Source organism: Haliotis rufescens, unplaced genomic scaffold (assembly GCF_023055435.1).
Source record: "Haliotis rufescens isolate VD_foot unplaced genomic scaffold, xgHalRufe1.0.p SCAF_57, whole genome shotgun sequence".
NCBI lineage: Eukaryota > Metazoa > Mollusca > Gastropoda > Lepetellida > Haliotidae > Haliotis > Haliotis rufescens.
Window position 1 is genome coordinate 2,840,617 of NW_025964301.1, and position 22,189 is coordinate 2,862,805.

Sequence of the window (22,189 nt, forward strand, 5' to 3'; positions counted from 1 at the left end):
CACCTGTTGATGCTGTTATAGGCATGCGCAGTATCTATTTTCGATTTGAATTGACCTACACTACTTTGTACAAAACTAACAAAACGACCTTACAAAAAACAAATAAAAAATGTCAAAATGTACCAAAGCATGAGAATACGACATTATGACCATCTGAACTACTGAATTGTTTGACAGGCATTGACTGAGAAATTGAGGGATGACAAAGAAGACACACTTTATGGATAACAACTTCTTTAATACTGTAAAAGGTGACGTATAGATCCTTATACCGTTGTCAAGCAAGACTCACTCAGACAATCGACGAGCTTTAACCTACAGTCAAAGCTACCTTGGGGGGTATGTGTGCTTATTTGTAACTGTGAATGAGATTATCCCTGTACTCATTCATCTATAATTATAGATCCCGCTTAGTTAAAGTATTTTGAAAATAAGAAATCATTAATGAAAGTATGACAATGCCACACCAGTCACGCTAAGGATACAGGTTCGATTCTCAGGCTGGGTTCGCTGCGAAGTCGTGACTACGTACTACTATTTGACTGTGTGACATCAACGTGTCACTGTATTAGCTGGATGAGTGATTTCATGAAGTTAAAAAGCAGAGCATCGTAAGAGCGACTATGCTTGTCGTATGAGGCGACAAACGGGATCGGATGGTGAGGCTCGCTGACTTGGTTGATGCATGCATCGTATCTCAGTTGCGTGGATCGATGCTCATGATGTCAATCATTTGATTGTCTGGTCCAGTCTCGATTATTTACAGACCGCCGTCCTATAGGTGGAATATTGTTGAGTGCGGAGTTAAACAAAAAACAAATGGAAATTAAATAATATCACGTGGGTATACACGCTGTGAAGCCTGTGCATACTGTCCGGAAGGAAAACTGATTGAATAGACCGCAGTCATAACTATTCCAGCTACATCACGAGTATGTCAGTAGATCATCTAATCTGGACCAGTTAGACCAGTGATTGGCAGCACGAGCAACGGTCGGGACACGATAACTCACAATCTGCCCAGTCAAACATCACAACCATCCGATCCTCAGTTTAGTCGGCTGTATGACTCGTAACGGATGCTGGGAATGTTTGACTATATACGTCCCCATGGTTTCACATATACCGGAGATTCACGAACACCTGTTTCCGTAGTCTGGGTCATTCGTCACCACTCGTCCCTTTCCGTAACCCGAAGATCGCTATTCGGCTTATCCCGGAATAACACGACTTGGTCACGAATGTAGTCTGGGTCTGTCATACCGGAAACCATTCAGGACAAATTCCGTGGAGAAAGTCCACATATCTACTCCTTGAAATACGTTCAGCACCACCCATTCTGTAGTCTCACGTGCACGTAATGACGTGGCAACCGATTGAGGACGACATCCTTGGTCTGAATGAACATGACATTACATTACAATGTATCCATAACATTGATTATGACTCTCTGAATCACTTAATTGCCATTAGTTAAAAGAAACGAATCCCTTTTGTACATTTTCTGTGAAGACACCCTGAACAAGCATTGCAACTACAGTAAACTACGTATACGGTAAAACGAACTTAAATAGCCACTAAATTTAGTTCGTAATAACCGTGTTTCGTTAAAGGCACATCAACAGCATATATACAGCAAATGGACAGGGTGAAAAACTGTTCGTTTTATCCGTCAGTTCGTTATAAGTGTGTTTGTTATAAACGTAGTTTACTGTATATCAATCCTCATTAATTACTGTTGTTTTAGTATATGACTTAACCCCTGTCAGTGACCTTGGCCATATAAGCCTTGGTCAAGGTTGAGTTTAGAGATACAGAGAGACACAAAGGATTTCCCCACGCTTAGTCTAGCTAGGTACAGAAACACATTAGGAGGGTCGAGCTATTGACGCGGACTAGTTTCACGGTGATGAAGTCAACTCTTCCTAGATAAAACACCAAAACCCATATCAGCCTCGTCATAAAAGCAACACCTGTTATTATCCCTTGCCACGAAGTGGGAAGGGGATATTGGATGGGTACTGTCCGTCCTTCCTTCCGTCACCTGTGGTCTTTGGTCTTTGGTCTTTTTGGTATTTCGGGGAAATTTATTGAAATTAGGTTTCCATGACGAGATGGTAAAAAGGTTGAATACAGTATTTAATGGAGCATAACGCAAATACTGTTTAATATTTCTTGATCAGGTTTTTCACTGATATCAATCTAAACATGAACTGGTGTCTTTAGCTATGTAGCAACTTAATGTTTTCTCCGATTTCCATGACAACACATTGGACTTATGCATTAAAAAGGATAGGGTTCGTCACGGAAGCGTGCCTTATTATTTATTGGATCAAGGATGTATTGGTGTCATTTGCAAGACAGCAATTTTGGAAATTTATATTATTTCTGGTTTCCATGAAAGCAAATTAGCTACTAAGTAATCAAGGGTTCATTTCCAGATCATGAATGACTCTGGAAGAGTTTGCAATTCCACACTTATCAATTAAGTGGTCAACGGGTCTATTTTTGCTACATGTATATATTTTTTAATATTTTCTTTCACAAATCTAAATTGCAAATAGTATGATCTGTAATGTTGTAAATGTTGTATGACAATCAAGTGAGCTACAGTGCCTCCCCGCGACGGCGATTCCAACAAAGGAAAGAACAATTTGATGTGGCCTTTCCGGATAGCATATAGGTCTAGTTGATTGCATTTGTTAATAGGCGTTTGTCGTATTTCAACCCTTCGGTGAAAAAAGACATTGGGTATTGCAAAGTGACAAATCAAATTGTAGAACAGCTTTGTCTGTTTTCTTCCCTGCAGAAGATAAGCCTGCAGATGATGACACCGACTCTGACTCTGACGGAGGACTTATCTCCCTTTTCGACTGAACATCACGTGACTTTGTTCCCGAGGGTGGCACCACGATCTTCTACGGTTCAGAACAGGACAACATGGGGCGATGAGCAGCTTCATCGGGTGCAGGATGCATTGTCCGATGTGTGATGTACAGGATTAGGAATATTGAAACTGAATGTGCAAAAGCAAAGACAATTTGAATCACAGCATCTGTTGAACAGTTTGATAGAATGTATTTAGTCAATTCAGTGAATCAGTTTTGACAGTTTTAGACTGTTTTGTTGAATCCGTCCTCATGATACATTACTTGTTTTTAAAGAGTACCGCTGTATGAGGGTGCCAACCCCCCCCCCCCCTCCTCTGAATTGCGAATACCATCTATTTGTTCACTCTGAGTCTCATTTGCTCACCCCGAATCCTGAATACTGCTAAAACAAATCTAAAAAAAAATGAAAAAAGTCTGAATTTATGTAAACTTACTCGAATTTTGTTTATATATATATGTATGTAAAGGAAATGTTTGCGTCGTCCATTATTGATATAAAAATGTTGAATACCATATACGATTTAACATGTCCCGCGTACTATACTGCTGAGTCCCGAATACCCTCTAAGTAGACCCCTGAATCCTGCTACCAGATGGGGGATGGCAGCCTCTTGTGGGGTACTAGTATATTATGCGAAATGACAATAGTATGGCATTATTTGATATGTTTCAATGCCTCTGCGACGCTGAATTTGTGGTTTAACATGATATATTACACTCCATAGTGTGATATAACATGAATCACTCTACTCAAAGTAAGGTACATCAAGATCCACGACACTCAATTTGTGGTTTAACATGATATATTACACTCCATAGCGTGGTATAACATGAAGCACTCTACTCAAAGTAAGGTATAGCAAGATAGACGATACACAATGAGTGCTATAACTTGACACACTCTACTCAAAGTAAGGTATAGCAAGATACGCGACCCTCAATGATGCTCCAAATTTTGGTTTATCGTTTCAGAAAGAACTTTTCATTTCCATGACAATATGTTAACATATCAACAAGCTCAACCTCCCCGTTTACATGTGCATGATGTCCCTTTGTTTCTGTGTGGTACAATGTGTCGTAAGTGAATGTATTTTTCATTTTTGTAATGGAACATTTCCAGGGCCCTAGTCTGCCTGCATAAACACGGAGAGTACAAACCGACAAGTGTCTGTCTGTTGTTTTTCACTTACAGGTAGAGTGAGTGAGTGAGTGAGTGAGTGAGTGAGTGAGTGAGTGAGTGAGTGAGTGAGTGAGTGAGTGAGTGAGTGAGTGAGTGAGTGAGTGAGTGGGTGGGTGGGTGAGGTTTTAAGCCACTTTTAGCAATATTCCAGCAATATAACGGCGGGGGACACCAGAAATGGGCTTCACACATTGTGCCCATGTCGGGAATCGATCCCGGATCTTCGGCGTGACGAGACCGCCTCCGTGGTCTAGTGGTAGAGCGTCCGCCCGGAGAGCGTCCCCCTTCAGACATAAACATTTCATGTGTGGTGGAAATCCTAATTTCGGGGTGAGGTAGGTATTTTAAAGACGCTTCTGATCTTGGATATTTTGATCTTTGCAAGGAGGTGGTGAGGTGAAATTAGGTTTAACGTTTATATAAAGATTAAAGGTTTAAAGATTATTTGCACTTATATAGTGTCGTGCATGTACGTGTGTGTGTGTGTCCTTCTAGGCAGGACTAATGCCGGTTTTATTGTGCTAGTCCACTGAGACAACATTGATATCCCACTCAGATACAGTACCGTCCTTTGTTATACCCTAATGTCGATCTCCAGGCAGGGTAACAACAAGTACCATTTTATAAGTTCTTTTGGTATGACCCGGGAATCGAACCACCGACCTTCCACTCTCCGAGCAGACGCTCTATCAACTAGACCATGGAGGCGCTCCTGATATCTTCGGTGAAAGATTATTAAAGAAATATAACCATGTAATTAATAACACACACACACACACACACACACACATGCACGCACTTATTGACGCGCACACACACCGTGAACATATCAAACGAATGGCTTGCCTAGCAAGCCTTTCAAAATGTATTTTGAATTAGTACGAACGTTGGTGCTATAGGGTATAATGTCAGGCAAAAAATATTTCAGATAAAAGAGTGAGTGAGTGAGTGAGCGAGTGAGCGAGTGAGTGAGTGAGTGAGTGAGTGAGTGAGTGAGTGAATGAGTGAGTGAGTGAGTGAGTGAGTGAGTGAGTGAGTGAGTGAGCAATATGCCAGCTATATGTCGCGGGACCGTAAATTATCGAATCCAGTGACTGACATCATGAGCATCGATCCACACAATTGGGACACGATGACATGCATCAACCAAGTCTGCGAGCCTGACTACCCGATCCCGTTAGTCGCCTCTTACGACAAGCATAGTCGCCTTTTGCGGCAAGCATGGGTTGCTGAAGACCTAATCTAACCCGGATCTTCACGGGTCGAGTGAGTGTGTGAGTGTATTACAATATTCTGTAATAGTATTTCTAAACTTATTGTAAGACTACTCACTGACTCAACGACAATGCAATCAAGGCTGTGCTATTTACAGTAATCATTAATGTCACACAATCTATTTCAAACTTTCCACGAACCGAAATAACACAAATCTAAAAACCAACATTTTATATTTTATTTCACACAATTGATAAGCATAGATATATTGACTATAATAAAAGATGATAGTATGGATGTACATTGGTTGTTTATTTCATGTTCTTTTCTTTTCAAAATATAAATTAGACTAAGCAAATAGATGTTCATACAATACCATCAACAAAACCCTTTCCTTTCGGCGAAATCTTTGAACAACCAAACCATGCTAACTAGGTGTTTCATTGACAAAAGCTCAAAATAGTTATGATTTCTATGAACATTCCATGATATCATCTATCTAAATCTACAGAAGTGAAAAAACACACCAAAATAATAAACTTAAGAACAAATTGATCACTGTTGAATGTGTATATAAAATGGCACAATAAATATTTAACAGCATATGGGTTATATACCGGAAATGAATCCATCCTAAAATTCCACATGAGTGAGTGAGTGTGTTGGGTTTAACGCCGCTTTTAACAGTATTACAGTTATATCACGGCGTGTCAGCTTAATGTGGGAGGAAACCCCGAAGTGATGCAGGTCTCAGACGTTTATCACTTCGGTGAAACCCACAAGCACTAGGTGACAAACCTAGAAACATAATCGGGGCGAACCTGTATTCGAACCCAAAATCAAAGGTTTCTGGCGTTTTACTAGTGTGTACACAAAGCATCAGGGTTCACTCAGGAACTGCCTTTTAGAACAAATGCCGGTGATGATAGTGAATTAACTAATGACTTCTTTAGAAAAGGTTTAAACGTGGATCCAAAATGCCGATGTGAAAGCCCCTGTAAAAATTCATATAATTTTTTCATTGAATTTCCTTTATTTAAATCAGCTATAAACGAATTGATGCACTCACTATTGTTAATTGTGAAAGATACTTGTGATGTAAATATTGACCTGATGCTAGTTGGCAATGCAATTTTACCTTATTATGTGAACGAAAACATATTTAGGAATGTACATACTCATATAAAGTAAACAAAAAGGTTTGAGTGAGCAATGTGAATATACATAAGTTTCTTTATTTCTTTTCTTTCCTTTCTGTCATTTAATTTATTAATTGTAAATAAGCATACATGTAAATCTATGGGAAAGGGCGTTCAAAGTGATGATATCTTGTGCCCAATTCTTTTCATGAGAATAAAATATGTTTAAAATTAAACTAAGCAAATGCCGGTGAAACCGAAGCAACGAAGAAAAACAAGGAAGAGAGGCATTTGAAACAATATTTAAAAAAAATAATGCACAGCAACGCCGGGTCAAAGACCTTCCAAAACAAAAACAAGCCGACATTTCTTCGAGGATTCAAGCCCTGTGTGCTGTCTTGAAAAGGCAAACAAAGACATCAACACCACGTCAAAACACCGTGAAATAAACATAACTGACAAAACTTCTATAATCACATTATTAAAATTGATGTCCTATCTTTAAATCTACTGTTAATGTTAAAACAATGCATGTCAACATTAAGAATAATGTATAGGATGATACTACCACACATGTAGAAATAGCGATAAATGTTGTACGGTTCTTGTTTGTATTGCTTCAATCGTCATTAAAGCGTACGTACAATATCTTCAGAAATTATCTCGCAAGAAATATCGCCCTCGTCATTGTAGCCATTTTTTTTTTTATAGAAATGGAGGAATATGTAGCGCCCTAAAAATATACTTAATACTGGTCATAAAGAGTCTGAAAGATTAATACCAAAAGAAAACTTTGAACACATTGGCAGCGCTTGTATTTGTCCAAAATTATCAGAGCCAGATACGTGTGACAGAATAACACCTATATAAATTACGTCGCTACTGAAACGGGAAGCATTACCAAACAACTACAGATCATGTGACACTAACCGTGTAAGAATACACAACGCATGCTGTACACTGTGCTGGCCTCATTCATACAGAATATACATAACGATATCAGTTTCACATGCTGCAAGATGGATACTGTGAAACTAACAATGGAGTTACTTCACAAGCAGTCAACACTATGAAAAAAACATTGGTGGAACATTTGTGAACTCCCAAAAGTTGTGTGTTTGTTGTTTAACGCCGCGCTTAGCAATATTCCTGGTATATAATCGAGTGTGGGCCAGACAGACCAGTGGTTGATATTATGAGCAACAATCCACGGCGGCGGGGTACGTGACATGCCATCAACCAAGTCACCGAGCCTGACAACCTGATCCATTAAGTCGCTTCTTACGACCAACATAGGTTGCTAGAAACCGAATCTAACCTCGAATCCCATAAAAAGACATTAAGTGTTCAACATCAAATAATGAACACACTAATGGGCGCCAACGTACCGCTATTCACTGACAACTGAAACCATGTCAGAAGTTGTGACGTTTCATATTTACTCGTTTCCTGGGCCTATAATGGCCACATCAATGATGAAATGATTGTTCATGTTATTGGTGGCCCAGTTTGTACATGAACTTACCGGACCCAAGACAGTGATTTGCATGAATGTACTGCTATATATACAACTTTGTTTACGTGGACACCATTATGGCTTACAAAGTAGACACAATTTATGCATAACACTTTCTTTAATACTGTAAAGGCGACGTTTCAGTATAGATCCTTATACCGTTGTCAAGCAAGGATCTATACCGAATCGTCGCCTTTACTGTATTCAAGAAGTTGTTATTAATAAATTGAGTCTACTTTGTCATCCGTCAACTTCCAAGTAATGCCTATCAAACAATTCATTATGGTTTAATGAGGTCACATCTTCCAGACAGAAGGAGGATGTGGTCATATCGACCAACGGAGGAAGTTTGGCGAAAAGGGGTTCTCGCCCCTGGCATACAATGGTCACATAAATGACGAAGATTTACCACTTTGTCTCTTATATCTCTTGTGGATCAAGCGTTTGATTGCGTCGTGCATGTTTCTTCCTTTCTGTGATGATAAATCACAGGTTAAGTGGGTGTTAGGATAAAATCCACAATACGCTATGACCCAGAGAGGTTTATCAAACGGGAAGGGAGTTACAGATGTGACGAGTTTCTGTTTACTAAGGTCCAGGACATGGACTGTATGTGTTTCCTCTTCAAGAACGAATCCCAAATCCAGGCTGTAAGTTGTACCACTCTCGTTCAGCGTAAGGTTGTCATGGGACAGATATAGTCCGTTGTTGTACACCTTTAGACATATTGCATTATGTTTTGCGCATGTTGCAAACAATACACTCAATCCAGTTGTTTGGGTCTTGTTAGCATGAACAGGGCTGCCAGTCAAAGCTGCTTCGAAGATAAAAGTATTGTAATCATATGGTTTTATGACAGAGTATGTGACCTCCATGCCATACATGATGGTCTGTCCTGGCCTGATGACCAGAGGTGTTGATGTCAGGACAGAGGGAGATGCATGTAGTCGGCATCCTGTCCTTGGTGGAAGATGTTCTTGTTTGCCATTGGTGACAAATGGCCCCGAAACCGTCAGACCGTCACTTGCAATACTGGAGTCCCACTCCAGATCCGCACCTGGGGAGAAGACATCGTTCGTATCAGGTGAATGCGTTTCCGTGTATACAAACATCTGTACTAAATGTCATATTAGTGAGTGAATTGGGGTTAACACCGTTTTAACAGTAAACCAGTCATATCACGGCGTGTCAGCTTAATATGGGATGAAAGTGTTATATATATATTGCTATGGTTTCCGTGAAGTTTAAGGATAGTGCTATATAGGTTAAAGTATAACATATCGGTGAATCAGAAAAGTACTAGTGAAATAAAACGAAAGTCTACCTGCCATATTTGGACAATGCTCAAACAATTGAAGGACATTTTGTATCAGATAGACTGACTTCAGCAGGGGTGTGTTAATTACTTTTGAATGTGAAGTCGGAACATACTACAAATTCCGATTCCTAGAAACATATGCTTTGTAGTGAAATGAGTCAGTGAGTGATTTGTGTTTTATTACGCTTTTAACAGTATTCTAATTGTGGGAGGAAAGCCTGATGTGATGCAGGTCTCAGCTGTTTACCACTTTGGTGAAACCCTCGAGCACCGATATGGTGCTGACAGACCTAGGAACACAATCGGGGCGAACCGGGATTCAAACCCACGATGATAGATATGTAGCGTAATCAAAGGACGCAACTCTGCAAGGGCGTATTAGACGACCGCCAGCTGTTCATTTCGTTTCGCATGCGAGACACTAATCTACCCTTTCCAGATATACTGGTTTCAACAACATGTTTTATCATACTGAAATTGTACATTTCTAAGAGAGATAACTTAAACTGGCACCTGTTTTAAGTTATGATCCAATTTGCTTGCAAAATATATCATGCTATCGCGATATGTCGGTGTGTTCTGTCAGTGTGTGTGTGTGTGTGTGTGTGTGTGTGTGTCTTTTAAAGGAATTATGCTCACGACAAAATAAGGGAACTAATGAAATGATAGTGAAGGTGTAATGACGATCAATGTCAATCTCTGGTGTGTCCACCCCACCCCACTATGTTGGGCGACACATGCACGATACCCGGATGGCGCTGTGGTGATTAACTTGCGTATGGTTGTCTTTGGTATTGCCCGCCATTCCGCTACCGCAAGAGCTACCCCTAGCTGGGCTGGATCATACCAAAAGACGTCAAAAGATTATACTTGTTGTTACCCTGCCTGGCGCTGTGCATTATGGGGCTAAAAGAAGGAATGGTCAGCTCGGATCCCGTAAAGTGCGTCTGAGTGGGGTATTCATGTTAAACTGCGGCCTGGTATCTCATTGGGCTAGAACAATAAAACCGTCCGGAGTAGTACAATCACACACACACACACGCACACACGCACGCACGCACGCACGCTAGCACGCACGCACGCACGCACGCACGCACGCACGCACGCACACGAACACACACACACAAACATACACGTCCAAGCATGTCGATAAATAGGTGCAATAATCTTGGACGCGACGTTAAACCCCATCTCACATAACCTTACCTCAGGATTTCAGCAAGGATATGGCAGTTTTCTCTGGGGTAAGCCAACCTGGATACCAGTAGCTCTAAAATTCCTCGAACTGGCCGTCCCTCTGATGCACCCATGCCAACCACTCAATCTGAGTTACATGGTACGGAAGTGTCCAGTCGGAGTCGGACAAAGCCCACTACTGAGGGGATAGCCCTTCGGGTCCTCCAAAGAGCTCAGATGAATATCCAGCAGAGAATGGTTGGGAGCAGGCCAAACAACATCAGCCAATTCATGGTAACTCTGCACAGGGGTATGGTAAATGTGTAAACTCATCCACCCAGGAGACCTTTGCATCAAGGTCTCTGTATTTGTCATCAGAAAAAGTGGGGCGGTCGGGTAGCCTAGTGGTTAAAGGTTTCGCTCGTCACGTCGAAGACCCGGGTTCGATTCCCGACATGGGTACAATGTGTGAAGCCCACTTCGTGTGTCCCCCGCCGTGATATTGCTGGAATATTGCTAAAAGTGGCGTAAAATCAAACTCACTCATCAGACAAGGGTCACAGCCTCGTGTCCAGGGGATAACAAGGATAATAAAAGCTCTAGCATTGGGTCTGATGTGGAGAACCTTCTCCTGTCCAGATGGAATCCAGATACTATGATAATACCAACACCATGTCGCTCACATACCCTTGGGGATCAATGGAATGATAATACCAAAGAATTGGAATGTCGAAGATGATGGTCATGCCTCTAATGCCTGTCAGTGCGCTGGTGGGTCTCTGGGGTACAAAGACTATTATGGACGAAGTCTCATGCTCAGTGCTCTAACAAACACAGGTGGATTTTACATATCCTGTCTGCATTTCGGACAATCTTTCCACGGATTTGCCAGAAGATTTTATGGAGCAACAGGTTGGTGCGGAGATTCTGCCAAGGAAGTGCTAATTAAGAAGCTTCCCACTATGTCTCCAACTTAGGTCTGAGGACACTGGGACACGCTATTGATGCACAAGCAGTCTATTGCAGATCAACCATCCAAAGGGACATGAAGCAGTTGCAGAGTCCTTGAACTGGACTCTCCAAGGGACAGATAACCAATTAGCATACAATGTTATCAAACAGATCTTGCTGGTCAACAGAAGAGAAGAAGACTCAATTTTGTATTAAGGTTCTTTAGGGCTTCAGACTATTGAACTGTTGAAAGAAACTGGTTTTTGAGCTGTAGCTCAATGTATGTGAATATGTTCTCTCCTTCTGATGCATGTGCAACAAGATCCATTGTGAGCTGATCTTAACAATGCATGGCGCGAGGCGACTGACCATTTTGTGGGGTGGTAGACGGTTCTTTCATCAATAGTTTGCATAATTTTAGCACTTGCTGACGGGTATTATGAAAAGTAGAAAATAGGCTTCCGGTGTTTTGATTGAAAATGTAAACATCAAGGAGAGGGGAAATCCCCGTGGCGGAATGCCTGATGACGTTATTCGACCCCATGTGCTTATACATTAAACCAGAACCTCGATGAACCAACCAAATGCAACAAATTTTGAGAAAGAAATACTTGAAAGAACAAAACCATTTGAATATTCTATAGTGAAACAACAGCTGTGTCACTGTAAAATTAGTTCTTTAATCTGTTACGAACCAGCGGGGATGTGGGAGAAAGTACATGCATAAAGTCAGGTACCAGGGAATGAAGAATCATTTTGTTTTTGACTCAGTCAAAATTTACAAATGAAGAGTCAGTGTATAACAGTCTGATAACGAAAATGACGATTTTATCCAAATTGACCCCGAAAAATCTTGAAAAAAATAATTATGCCCCAGACTGTTGCATTCTTGCTGGGTGTTTTTTCAGAAGAAAAAAGAATCTTGTTTTACAGCAGTAATTTCCATACAAAATCCCGGATATCTAATGAGGGCTACGTGTGCGACATGTCTATGTGAATAAACAAATTGTTTGTGAGCATACAGAAAAAACATAAAGATGTAGCTGATGGATATGGCTACCTTGGAGATTAATTATCATTATCCGAATGATCAAATATTTAATGTAACAACTTTGAAGTCAGTCTAATTTACAAAACACGTTCATTAGTGCTGTACTTGTGCATTATTTGTATATCCGTGTCGATGTCAAACTCATTACAGGTCACACAGGCGATGTGTAGTGCATCTATAAGAGAATCAGTGATCAACAGAAAGTGCTAGTTTTAGACATCCTGGATGCAAAAACAGAGGTAACTGTGACTCTAACCCTACTGGAAACTGTTACGATTATGCGTGGGACACCAAATACATATTTACATACTGTTTCATTTGGCAATCGACACCTAAAAATAGTGATTCATGAACACATGCTTGTGATATTGCCGGAATCGCATAAGAGACATGCTTTTAGCAGAGGTTTCTTATGAAGATGGAAATGGCCTAGTCGTTTTTATTTACAACTTCAGTGTACTATGACTTTTTGAAGACACCACTCAATCTTGTAAAATTGTGACAGCTTTAAGAAAGAAACATTAAACATCTTTATACAGAATCATTTGGCATCACAGTAACTATTCAATTAACTTAAATTAATGAGGAGAGAACTCACATGACAAGCGATCCTTTTACTCCTCACGGCTGCCAGGTCATATATGCAGCTGTGGACACAAATGTGCTAAGATGACCTCAGTATCAATAGACATGACGTACCATTATTACCATGTGTTTTTTTCACAGTTAATTTTGGGACAGTTTATAACTGTCAGATGTCTGCACAGTTTCGAAACAAAAAGCACAAAAATATCAAAATAGAGGAAGTGTCTTTAAGAAAATACTTGAATTAAAAATAATAACAGACTGATTACCTTCTGGCACATACTCGTGTTCAATAGTCATTGCATCATTCAAGGATTTATTTCCATTTGGATTCTCTATTGGTGAAAAGACAACTGATTTGACGAGACCAGCCATCTTCAACAAGGGGGTAATTTTACTGAAGCAAGTTGAAGCAAAGCTGACACCAGCTCTTCCAAGTGACGCCTTTGGTGACATCTGCAACATGGCGCTCAAGGTGGCAGCTGAAGACCCCATCATTTGTAGATCCTCTATCTTGTCAGCTTTACTCCGCATCTGTCGTGTGTACTCGGTAGATGATGTCACTTTTGCCAGAATATTACTGGTGGAATCCAGTCCCTCCTGTGTCAGCTTCAGAATCTTGCTGGATCTCTCTTCAACATCTGACAACAGAATACCTCTCCTCTGCTGTATTTCATCAATCAATTCGTCAAAGGCTTTGTTGATGTCAACCACGGCAGCCTGTTTTGACACCTGTATGTTTGAATGTCTTTTCTTGAGATCTTGTTTTATTTCCTCAAGTCCCTCTGCCTTCTCCCTCAGCTTGACTAAGGTATCGTCAATGGACTTTGCCTTTTCTTTGTGTGCTTCATCCACGGACACGACGTTGTGTCCCTTCCCTTCTTTGTGTTCTACTACAGTGCAGGACACACAGACGATCTTTTCACAAGTGTAGCAGTAGAACTGTAGGGGTTGGTGATGTTGTGCACACTTATGGAGACGATTGAAACTTTTACCTGGTTGTTCTTTCATTTCTTTAAAACTGACAGTTTGGTGATCTCGCATCGGTTGAACTCTTTTGTGGGCATTTAGACATTCTTGGCACAGGAAGACGCCACAGTCATCACATCTGGACATGGCAGGGTTACCATCAGGACAATCTGTACATGGCAGATGAAGACCTTTCACAATCTTCAGATGATCCAGGATTCTTAGGATGATAGGCTCTTTGGGCAGAGACTTGACACCACCCGGCAGGTTATGTTGGTGTCGACACATGGGACATGATAACGTTGGGAGTCCTTGGCTGTACGTCTCTAGACAAGCCTGACATATTGACTGTACACAGCAGGGCATACGACGAGGTATTCGTCTGACCTCATCAAAGTGTTCAGTACTTATTGGGCACTCGGTGAGAAGATCCTTGATGGCGGACGCTGATACATAGTCCGACATGGTTATCTGGAAATAAATTTAAAACATCTGAAGCATTTTCGGATTCCATGTGTAATCGTCTTTGTGTCTCGACACAATTGGTACAAAGTCGTATGAGACACATCCATACTTGCATTGTATGTACATCACTCAAAACTGCTAGTAGCATTAAATTATGAGCTCGTTGTTTTATTGATTTTAAATGTTGCTTATTACCACAACTCTCCTAATGCATAATAGAATAGAATATGCTATTGATTTAGGATCTATTTTCATATCATAAAATATAAGCCAGCTACACGATAAATCGCAAAGAACAATTGGAATGAAGCGTGGTTTATTTCACGATAAAACATTGTTCTACCATGACGTCATTTCTGGAGATTCAAACATGCGCTCGCATCCTAATGAGGTCGTAAATTCGACGACGATATCTATTAGAGGGAAGTGTTTCGTGAGTTGTTCCCAATAGATGTAGCAGATAACGCAATGGCCGAACGATCGCATCAAAACGTGGGAGAGATATGACAATCGGTAATTGGAGAAAAGGTACAGATAAAAGACGTGAAACTTGTGAAAATACCCCTTTTAATAAAATAGACTTGTCCGACATTGCCGATTTCGGAGTGTATTCAGTGAGTCATCATTATTTACATAAGGGTAAACCAATTGAGAGCATGTACATTGTATTAAGATCTTTAAAGAGGCTGGGCGAAATGTTGGTATCTCATCTAAGCAATTAACGACTCGTGGTCGATGTTTATCGCACAATTAAACACTGTGTCCCTAGTGGTTTATTCTCCCTGCAGTGTTTTAAAACAGAGAGGGAGCAACTTGCTCTTTTGATATGACGTATTGAGGCATTTTCTGTTGATTAACGCCGCACCCAAAGGCGGTTTTAAATGATGTAATGCACATAATCATATGTTCTTTTTATTGGTATATTTTATAGAAACCTAGCTCATTATATGTAACGATTGCCTTTTTAAACTTCAGTAACCTTGACCTCTCATCAACGTCAAACAAGGCCTATTTAACAAGACCCTTGTCCATGAAATCATGTATGTCCAGGAGTATCCTGGCATAAAATGTTCTTCTGGGCATAAACTTCTGTCATGGGGACCTTGACTTAACAGTCGGCCAGTCATATGTCATAAAGTTAACTTAAACGCACAAAAATTTTTTATGTCAGATATGCAAATTCTACAGGTAAGCATGTATAACTATGAAGTGCACACGTTTACATTGAAATATTCAACTGATTAGAGTACCTACGTTCTGACATCTGCAATAGTCATAGTCATTCCAAATCCTGACTGGGCTATACTCATTATTAAACCACTCTACTTGTAAATAATATTAATACAAGTCATTCCAAGTTAGGATGGAGCCCTATCCATGATCAAATTACATGGTGTGTACTATTCTAAGTTTGTCCACATGACGTTTTATAGTTCACATTCTTCCTACATCCAGAGAAAATGTAATTCTGAGCGTCTGCCGCCCAATACATGAATACTTCACACAAAGGTAAAAACATCCCTGAGAAGCACTACAACCAGAAGCCGACCTAGAGGTTACCGATTCACTAAGCCCATTACTCCCTCAGTCAGCCTTACACCCGTAGATACCGGAGAGACAGGATTCCATCAAGGTCAGCTTGCCCAGCCCAAGAGCTAAGAAAGGCTCTTGCTTGAAACACAGTGAGCCTGTTTGCCTGCACCGGGACTCCATGCAACCGAGGACAATTTACTAGCTTGATGCAGTGCGGAAAGCAGTCAGATGTAACGGCATAGATATAGACATATGCATTGAAAGTAGGTCACTCTGCACGGGCTACAATATCAGACATTTTCAAGGATCAATGTATAACACTTACTACTCCTATTGGATATAAGTTTTAAAAAAATCAACAAAAAAGAGGTATTGCATTCAGTAGTAAATGTGTGTGTTTGAGTGCATGGTCGTAGCTTTAAATTGTAATTGAGTTTGAAAGGACTGTTATAGAATGGATTCAATGTGAATTTACTAATTATTGAAATCACTTCCTTCACTTGATATTTCCAACAGACAAGCAATTCTCAGTAACTAGCTCTATCTGTGTTTAAGGCATATCAATATCAAAATCGCAATGATATGTCTCTGACATGAATGCAGAAGTAGTCATTATAGTCACGGGGTGGGTATTTTCGTTTTGATACAATATGCGTATGATATTTGAAGCATCTTAAAATAATTTGAATTCATATTGTAGTAGCGATCATTTACACTTGTCTATGCACAGTCGAATCCCGTTGTGTCGACCTCGGATGTGTTGAATGCCCGGTTGTGTCGAACCCACAGTCCTGGCCCCGCAAACTCGTGATATATTTATCACTATTTTAATCAGAATGTGTCGAATTTTCCGTAGTCTCGAAATAGATGTGTAGTCCCAACAAGCCTATGTGGCCCGTTTGCTTTGTGGTGGCAAGTAAAGGGCTCAGGACAAGGAAGTAGTTATTCCCTTTTCGATATGGTCATGGGGCAGGTAGCAGGCCTGTGACGTGTCTATTTTCGTATATCACATTTGTATTCATGTTGTAGTGAAGATAATTTTCACAGTTCTTTTATTGAGTATCGTATAAATGTACACAAAAACCAGTTTGTTCCGTTTTACCTCCGTTTGTTTAATTGTTGTTTGGAAGAAGTTGTTGTAAGGAATAGAGTAACAGTTTATTGTACAAAGGCACCTGTGGGACAGACTACAATTTGTATCTACAATAAAATGGCAATACATATGATATAAACTAGCAAGCACACATATTTACATCATACGTTCAAACGTATGTCCAAAATGAATAGTAAGCAGGCAGTGGTGAAGAAAAACAACTCCTCCCACAAATACAGAGCAAATGGAAGCACCCCTAGGATGGTTACTCACAATAGAGTCGGATCAAGGATTGCGAAACGGAAAAGGAAAAAAAACCCACAAAGCTTACAAGGCTTGCTGCATGGCTAACTGCGTGACCCAAATACTACCTGATCGACATGAACTTCAACCAGGCTTTGCATTAAATACAAACTGTCGATCTACAGTGGTCACACTTCTGTCTTTAGACATGTTGACGTATGATGGACTATTCAATTAGCTAGACATATCATGTCAATATGCTCTAATATCCACATAATCACCTCAAATATTCTGCTGTATGGTGGGACTTCCTGGATCAACAATACTGTTGTGTAACCCGCTAGGCCACCTGTGTATTAATTCTGTTTGGCAGCCACATATCTCACCTGTAGTGTACCTATACAGTGTTATTACCTGATGTACATACATGTCGGTGTACCGGACATTGGATGAGGTCAGTGAAATTACTTACATGTCGATGTTTGGCAAAAATCACAGTTTTCACACCTAGCCCAGGAACTGTACTTACAAAGACACCTGTTGACGCTGTTATAGGCATGCGCAGTATCTATTTTCGATTTGAATTGACCTACACTACTTTGTACAAAACTAACAAAACGACCTTACAAAAAACAAATAAAAAATGTCAAAATGTACCAAAGCATGAGAATACGACATTATGACCATCTGAACTACTGAATTGTTTGACAGGCATTGACTGAGAAATTGAGGGATGACAAAGAAGACACACTTTATGGATAACAACTTCTTTAATACTGTAAAAGGTGACGTATAGATCCTTATACCGTTGTCAAGCAAGACTCACTCAGACAATCGACGAGCTTTAACCTACAGTCAAAGCTACCTTGGGGGGTATGTGTGCTTATTTGTAACTGTGAATGAGATTATCCCTGTACTCATTCATCTATAATTATAGATCCCGCTTAGTTAAAGTATTTTGAAAATAAGAAATCATTAATGAAAGTATGACAATGCCACACCAGTCACGCTAAGGATACAGGTTCGATTCTCAGGCTGGGTTCGCTGCGAAGTCGTGACTACGTACTACTATTTGACTGTGTGACATCAACGTGTCACTGTATTAGCTGGATGAGTGATTTCATGAAGTTAAAAAGCAGAGCATCGTAAGAGCGACTATGCTTGTCGTATGAGGCGACAAACGGGATCGGATGGTGAGGCTCGCTGACTTGGTTGATGCATGCATCGTATCTCAGTTGCGTGGATCGATGCTCATGATGTCAATCATTTGATTGTCTGGTCCAGTCTCGATTATTTACAGACCGCCGTCCTATAGGTGGAATATTGTTGAGTGCGGAGTTAAACAAAAAACAAATGGAAATTAAATAATATCACGTGGGTATACACGCTGTGAAGCCTGTGCATACTGTCCGGAAGGAAAACTGATTGAATAGACCGCAGTCATAACTATTCCAGCTACATCACGAGTATGTCAGTAGATCATCTAATCTGGACCAGTCAGACCAGTGATTGGCAGCACGAGCAACGGTCGGGACACGATAACTCACAATCTGCCCAGTCAAACATCACAACCATCCGATCCTCAGTTTAGTCGGCTGTATGACTCGTAACGGATGCTGGGAATGTTTGACTATATACGTCCCCATGGTTTCACATATACCGGAGATTCACGAACACCTGTTTCCGTAGTCTGGGTCATTCGTCACCACTCGTCCCTTTCCGTAACCCGAAGATCGCTATTCGGCTTATCCCGGAATAACACGACTTGGTCACGAATGTAGTCTGGGTCTGTCATACCGGAAACCATTCAGGACAAATTCCGTGGAGAAAGTCCACATATCTACTCCTTGAAATACGTTCAGCACCACCCATTCTGTAGTCTCACGTGCACGTAATGACGTGGCAACCGATTGAGGACGACATCCTTGGTCTGAATGAACATGACATTACATTACAATGTATCCATAACATTGATTATGACTCTCTGAATCACTTAATTGCCATTAGTTAAAATAAACGAATCCCTTTTGTACATTTTCTGTGAAGACACCCTGAACAAGCATTGCAACTACAGTAAACTACGGTAAAACGAACTTAAATAGCCACTAAATTTAGTTCGTAATAACCGTGTTTCGTTAAAGGCACATCAACAGCATATATACAGCAAATGGACAGGGTGAAAAACTGTTCGTTTTATCCGTCAGTTCGTTATAAGTGTGTTTGTTATAAACGTAGTTTACTGTATATCAATCCTCATTAATTACTGTTGTTTTAATATATGACTTAACCCCTGTCAGTGACCTTGGCCATATAAGCCTTGGTCAAGGTTGAGTTTAGAGATACAGAGAGACACAAAGGATTTCCCCACGCTTAGTCTAGCTAGGTACAGAAAAACATTAGGAGGGTCGAGCTATTGACGCGGACTAGTTTCACGGTGATGAAGTCAACTCTTCCTAGATAAAACACCAAAACCCATATCAGCCTCGTCATAAAAGCAACACCTGTTATTATCCCTTGCCACGAAGTGGGAAGGGGATATTGGATGGGTACTGTCCGTCCTTCCTTCCGTCACCTGTGGTCTTTGGTCTTTGGTCTTTTTGGTATTTCGGGGAAATTTATTGAAATTAGGTTTCCATGACGAGATGGTAAAAAGGTTGAATACAGTATTTAATGGAGCATAACGCAAATACTGTTTAATATTTCTTGATCAGGTTTTTCACTGATATCAATCTAAACATGAACTGGTGTCTTTAGCTATGTAGCAACTTAATGTTTTCTCCGATTTCCATGACAACACATTGGACTTATGCATTAAAAAGGATAGGGTTCGTCACGGAAGCGTGCCTTATTATTTATTGGATCAAGGATGTATTGGTGTCATTTGCAAGACAGCAATTTTGGAAATTTATATTATTTCTGGTTTCCATGAAAGCAAATTAGCTACTAAGTAATCAAGGGTTCATTTCCAGATCATGAATGACTCTGGAAGAGTTTGCAATTCCACACTTATCAATTAAGTGGTCAACGGGTCTATTTTTGCTACATGTATATATTTTTTAATATTTTCTTTCACAAATCTAAATTGCAAATAGTATGATCTGTAATGTTGTAAATGTTGTATGACAATCAAGTGAGCTACAGTGCCTCCCCGCGACGGCGATTCCAACAAAGGAAAGAACAATTTGATGTGGCCTTTCGGGATAGCATATAGGTCTAGTTGATTGCATTTGTTAATAGGCGTTTGTCGTATTTCAACCCTTCGGTGAAAAAAGACATTGGGTATTGCAAAGTGACAAATCAAATTGTAGAACAGCTTTGTCTGTTTTCTTCCCTGCAGAAGATAAGCCTGCAGATGATGACACCGACTCTGACTCTGACGGAGGACTTATCTCCCTTTTCGACTGAACATCACGTGACTTTGTTCCCGAGGGTGGCACCACGATCTTCTACGGTTCAGAACAGGACAACATGGGGCGATGAGCAGCTTCATCGGGTGCAGCATGCATTGTCCGATGTGTGATGTACAGGATTAGGAATATTGAAACTGAATGTGCAAAAGCAAAGACAATTTGAATCACAGCATCTGTTGAACAGTTTGATAGAATGTATTTAGTCAATTCAGTGAATCAGTTTTGACAGTTTTAGACTGTTTTGTTGAATCCGTCCTCATGATACATTACTTGTTTTTAAAGAGTACCGCTGTATGAGGGTGCCAACCCCCCCCCCCCCCCCCCCCCCCCCCTCCTCTGAATTGCGAATACCATCTATTTGTTCACTCTGAGTCTCATTTGCTCACCCCGAATCCTGAATACTGCTAAAACAAATCTAAAAAAAAATGAAAAAAGTCTGAATTTATGTAAACTTACTCGAATTTTGTTTATATATATATGTATGTAAAGGAAATGTTTGCGTCGTCCATTATTGATATAAAAATGTTGAATACCATATACGATTTAACATGTCCCGCGTACTATACTGCTGAGCCCCGAATACCCTCTAAGTAGACCCCTGAATCCTGCTACCAGATGGGGGATGGCAGCCTCTTGTGGGGTACTAGTATATTATGCGAAATGACAATAGTATGGCATTATTTGATATGTTTCAATGCCTCTGCGACGCTGAATTTGTGGTTTAACATGATATATTACACTCCATAGTGTGATATAACATGAATCACTCTACTCAAAGTAAGGTACATCAAGATCCACGACACTCAATTTGTGGTTTAACATGATATATTACACTCCATAGCGTGGTATAACATGAAGCACTCTACTCAAAGTAAGGTATAGCAAGATAGACGATACACAATGAGTGCTATAACTTGACACACTCTACTCAAAGTAAGGTATAGCAAGATACGCGACCCTCAATGATGCTCCAAATTTTGGTTTATCGTTTCAGAAAGAACTTTTCATTTCCATGACAATATGTTAACATATCAACAAGCTCAACCTCCCCGTTTACATGTGCATGATGTCCCTTTGTTTCTGTGTGGTACAATGTGTCGTAAGTGAATGTATTTTTCATTTTTGTAATGGAACATTTCCAGGGCCCTAGTCTGCCTGCATAAACACGGAGAGTACAAACCGACAAGTGTCTGTCTGTTGTTTTTCACTTACAGGTAGAGTGAGTGAGTGAGTGAGTGAGTGAGTGAGTGAGTGAGTGAGGGAGTGAGTGAGTGAGTGAGTGAGTGAGTGAGTGAGTGAGTGAGTGAGTGAGTGAGTGAGTGAGTGAGTGAGTGAGTGAGTGAGTGAGTGAGTGAGTGAGTGAGTGGGTGGGTGGGTGGGTGGGTGGGTGGGTGAGGTTTTAAGCCACTTTTAGCAATATTCCAGCAATATAACGGCGGGGGACACCAGAAATG

At 40.4% G+C, this 22,189-nt stretch overlaps 1 protein-coding gene across 1 annotated transcript; it reads right to left on the reverse strand.

The window, feature by feature from the left end:
• Window positions 1-13,058: 13,058 nt before the first annotated feature.
• Window positions 13,059-14,387, reverse strand: LOC125374430 (E3 ubiquitin-protein ligase TRIM33-like). The gene is made up of 2 exons (XM_048385309.1): window positions 13,292-14,387; window positions 13,059-13,084 (listed from the first exon to the last, which is right to left on the reverse strand). Exons 1-2 carry the CDS (start codon window positions 14,355-14,357, stop codon window positions 13,059-13,061), a joined length of 1,092 nt encoding a protein of 363 aa, XP_048241266.1. The 5' UTR covers window positions 14,358-14,387.
• Window positions 14,388-22,189: the final 7,802 nt, after the last annotated feature.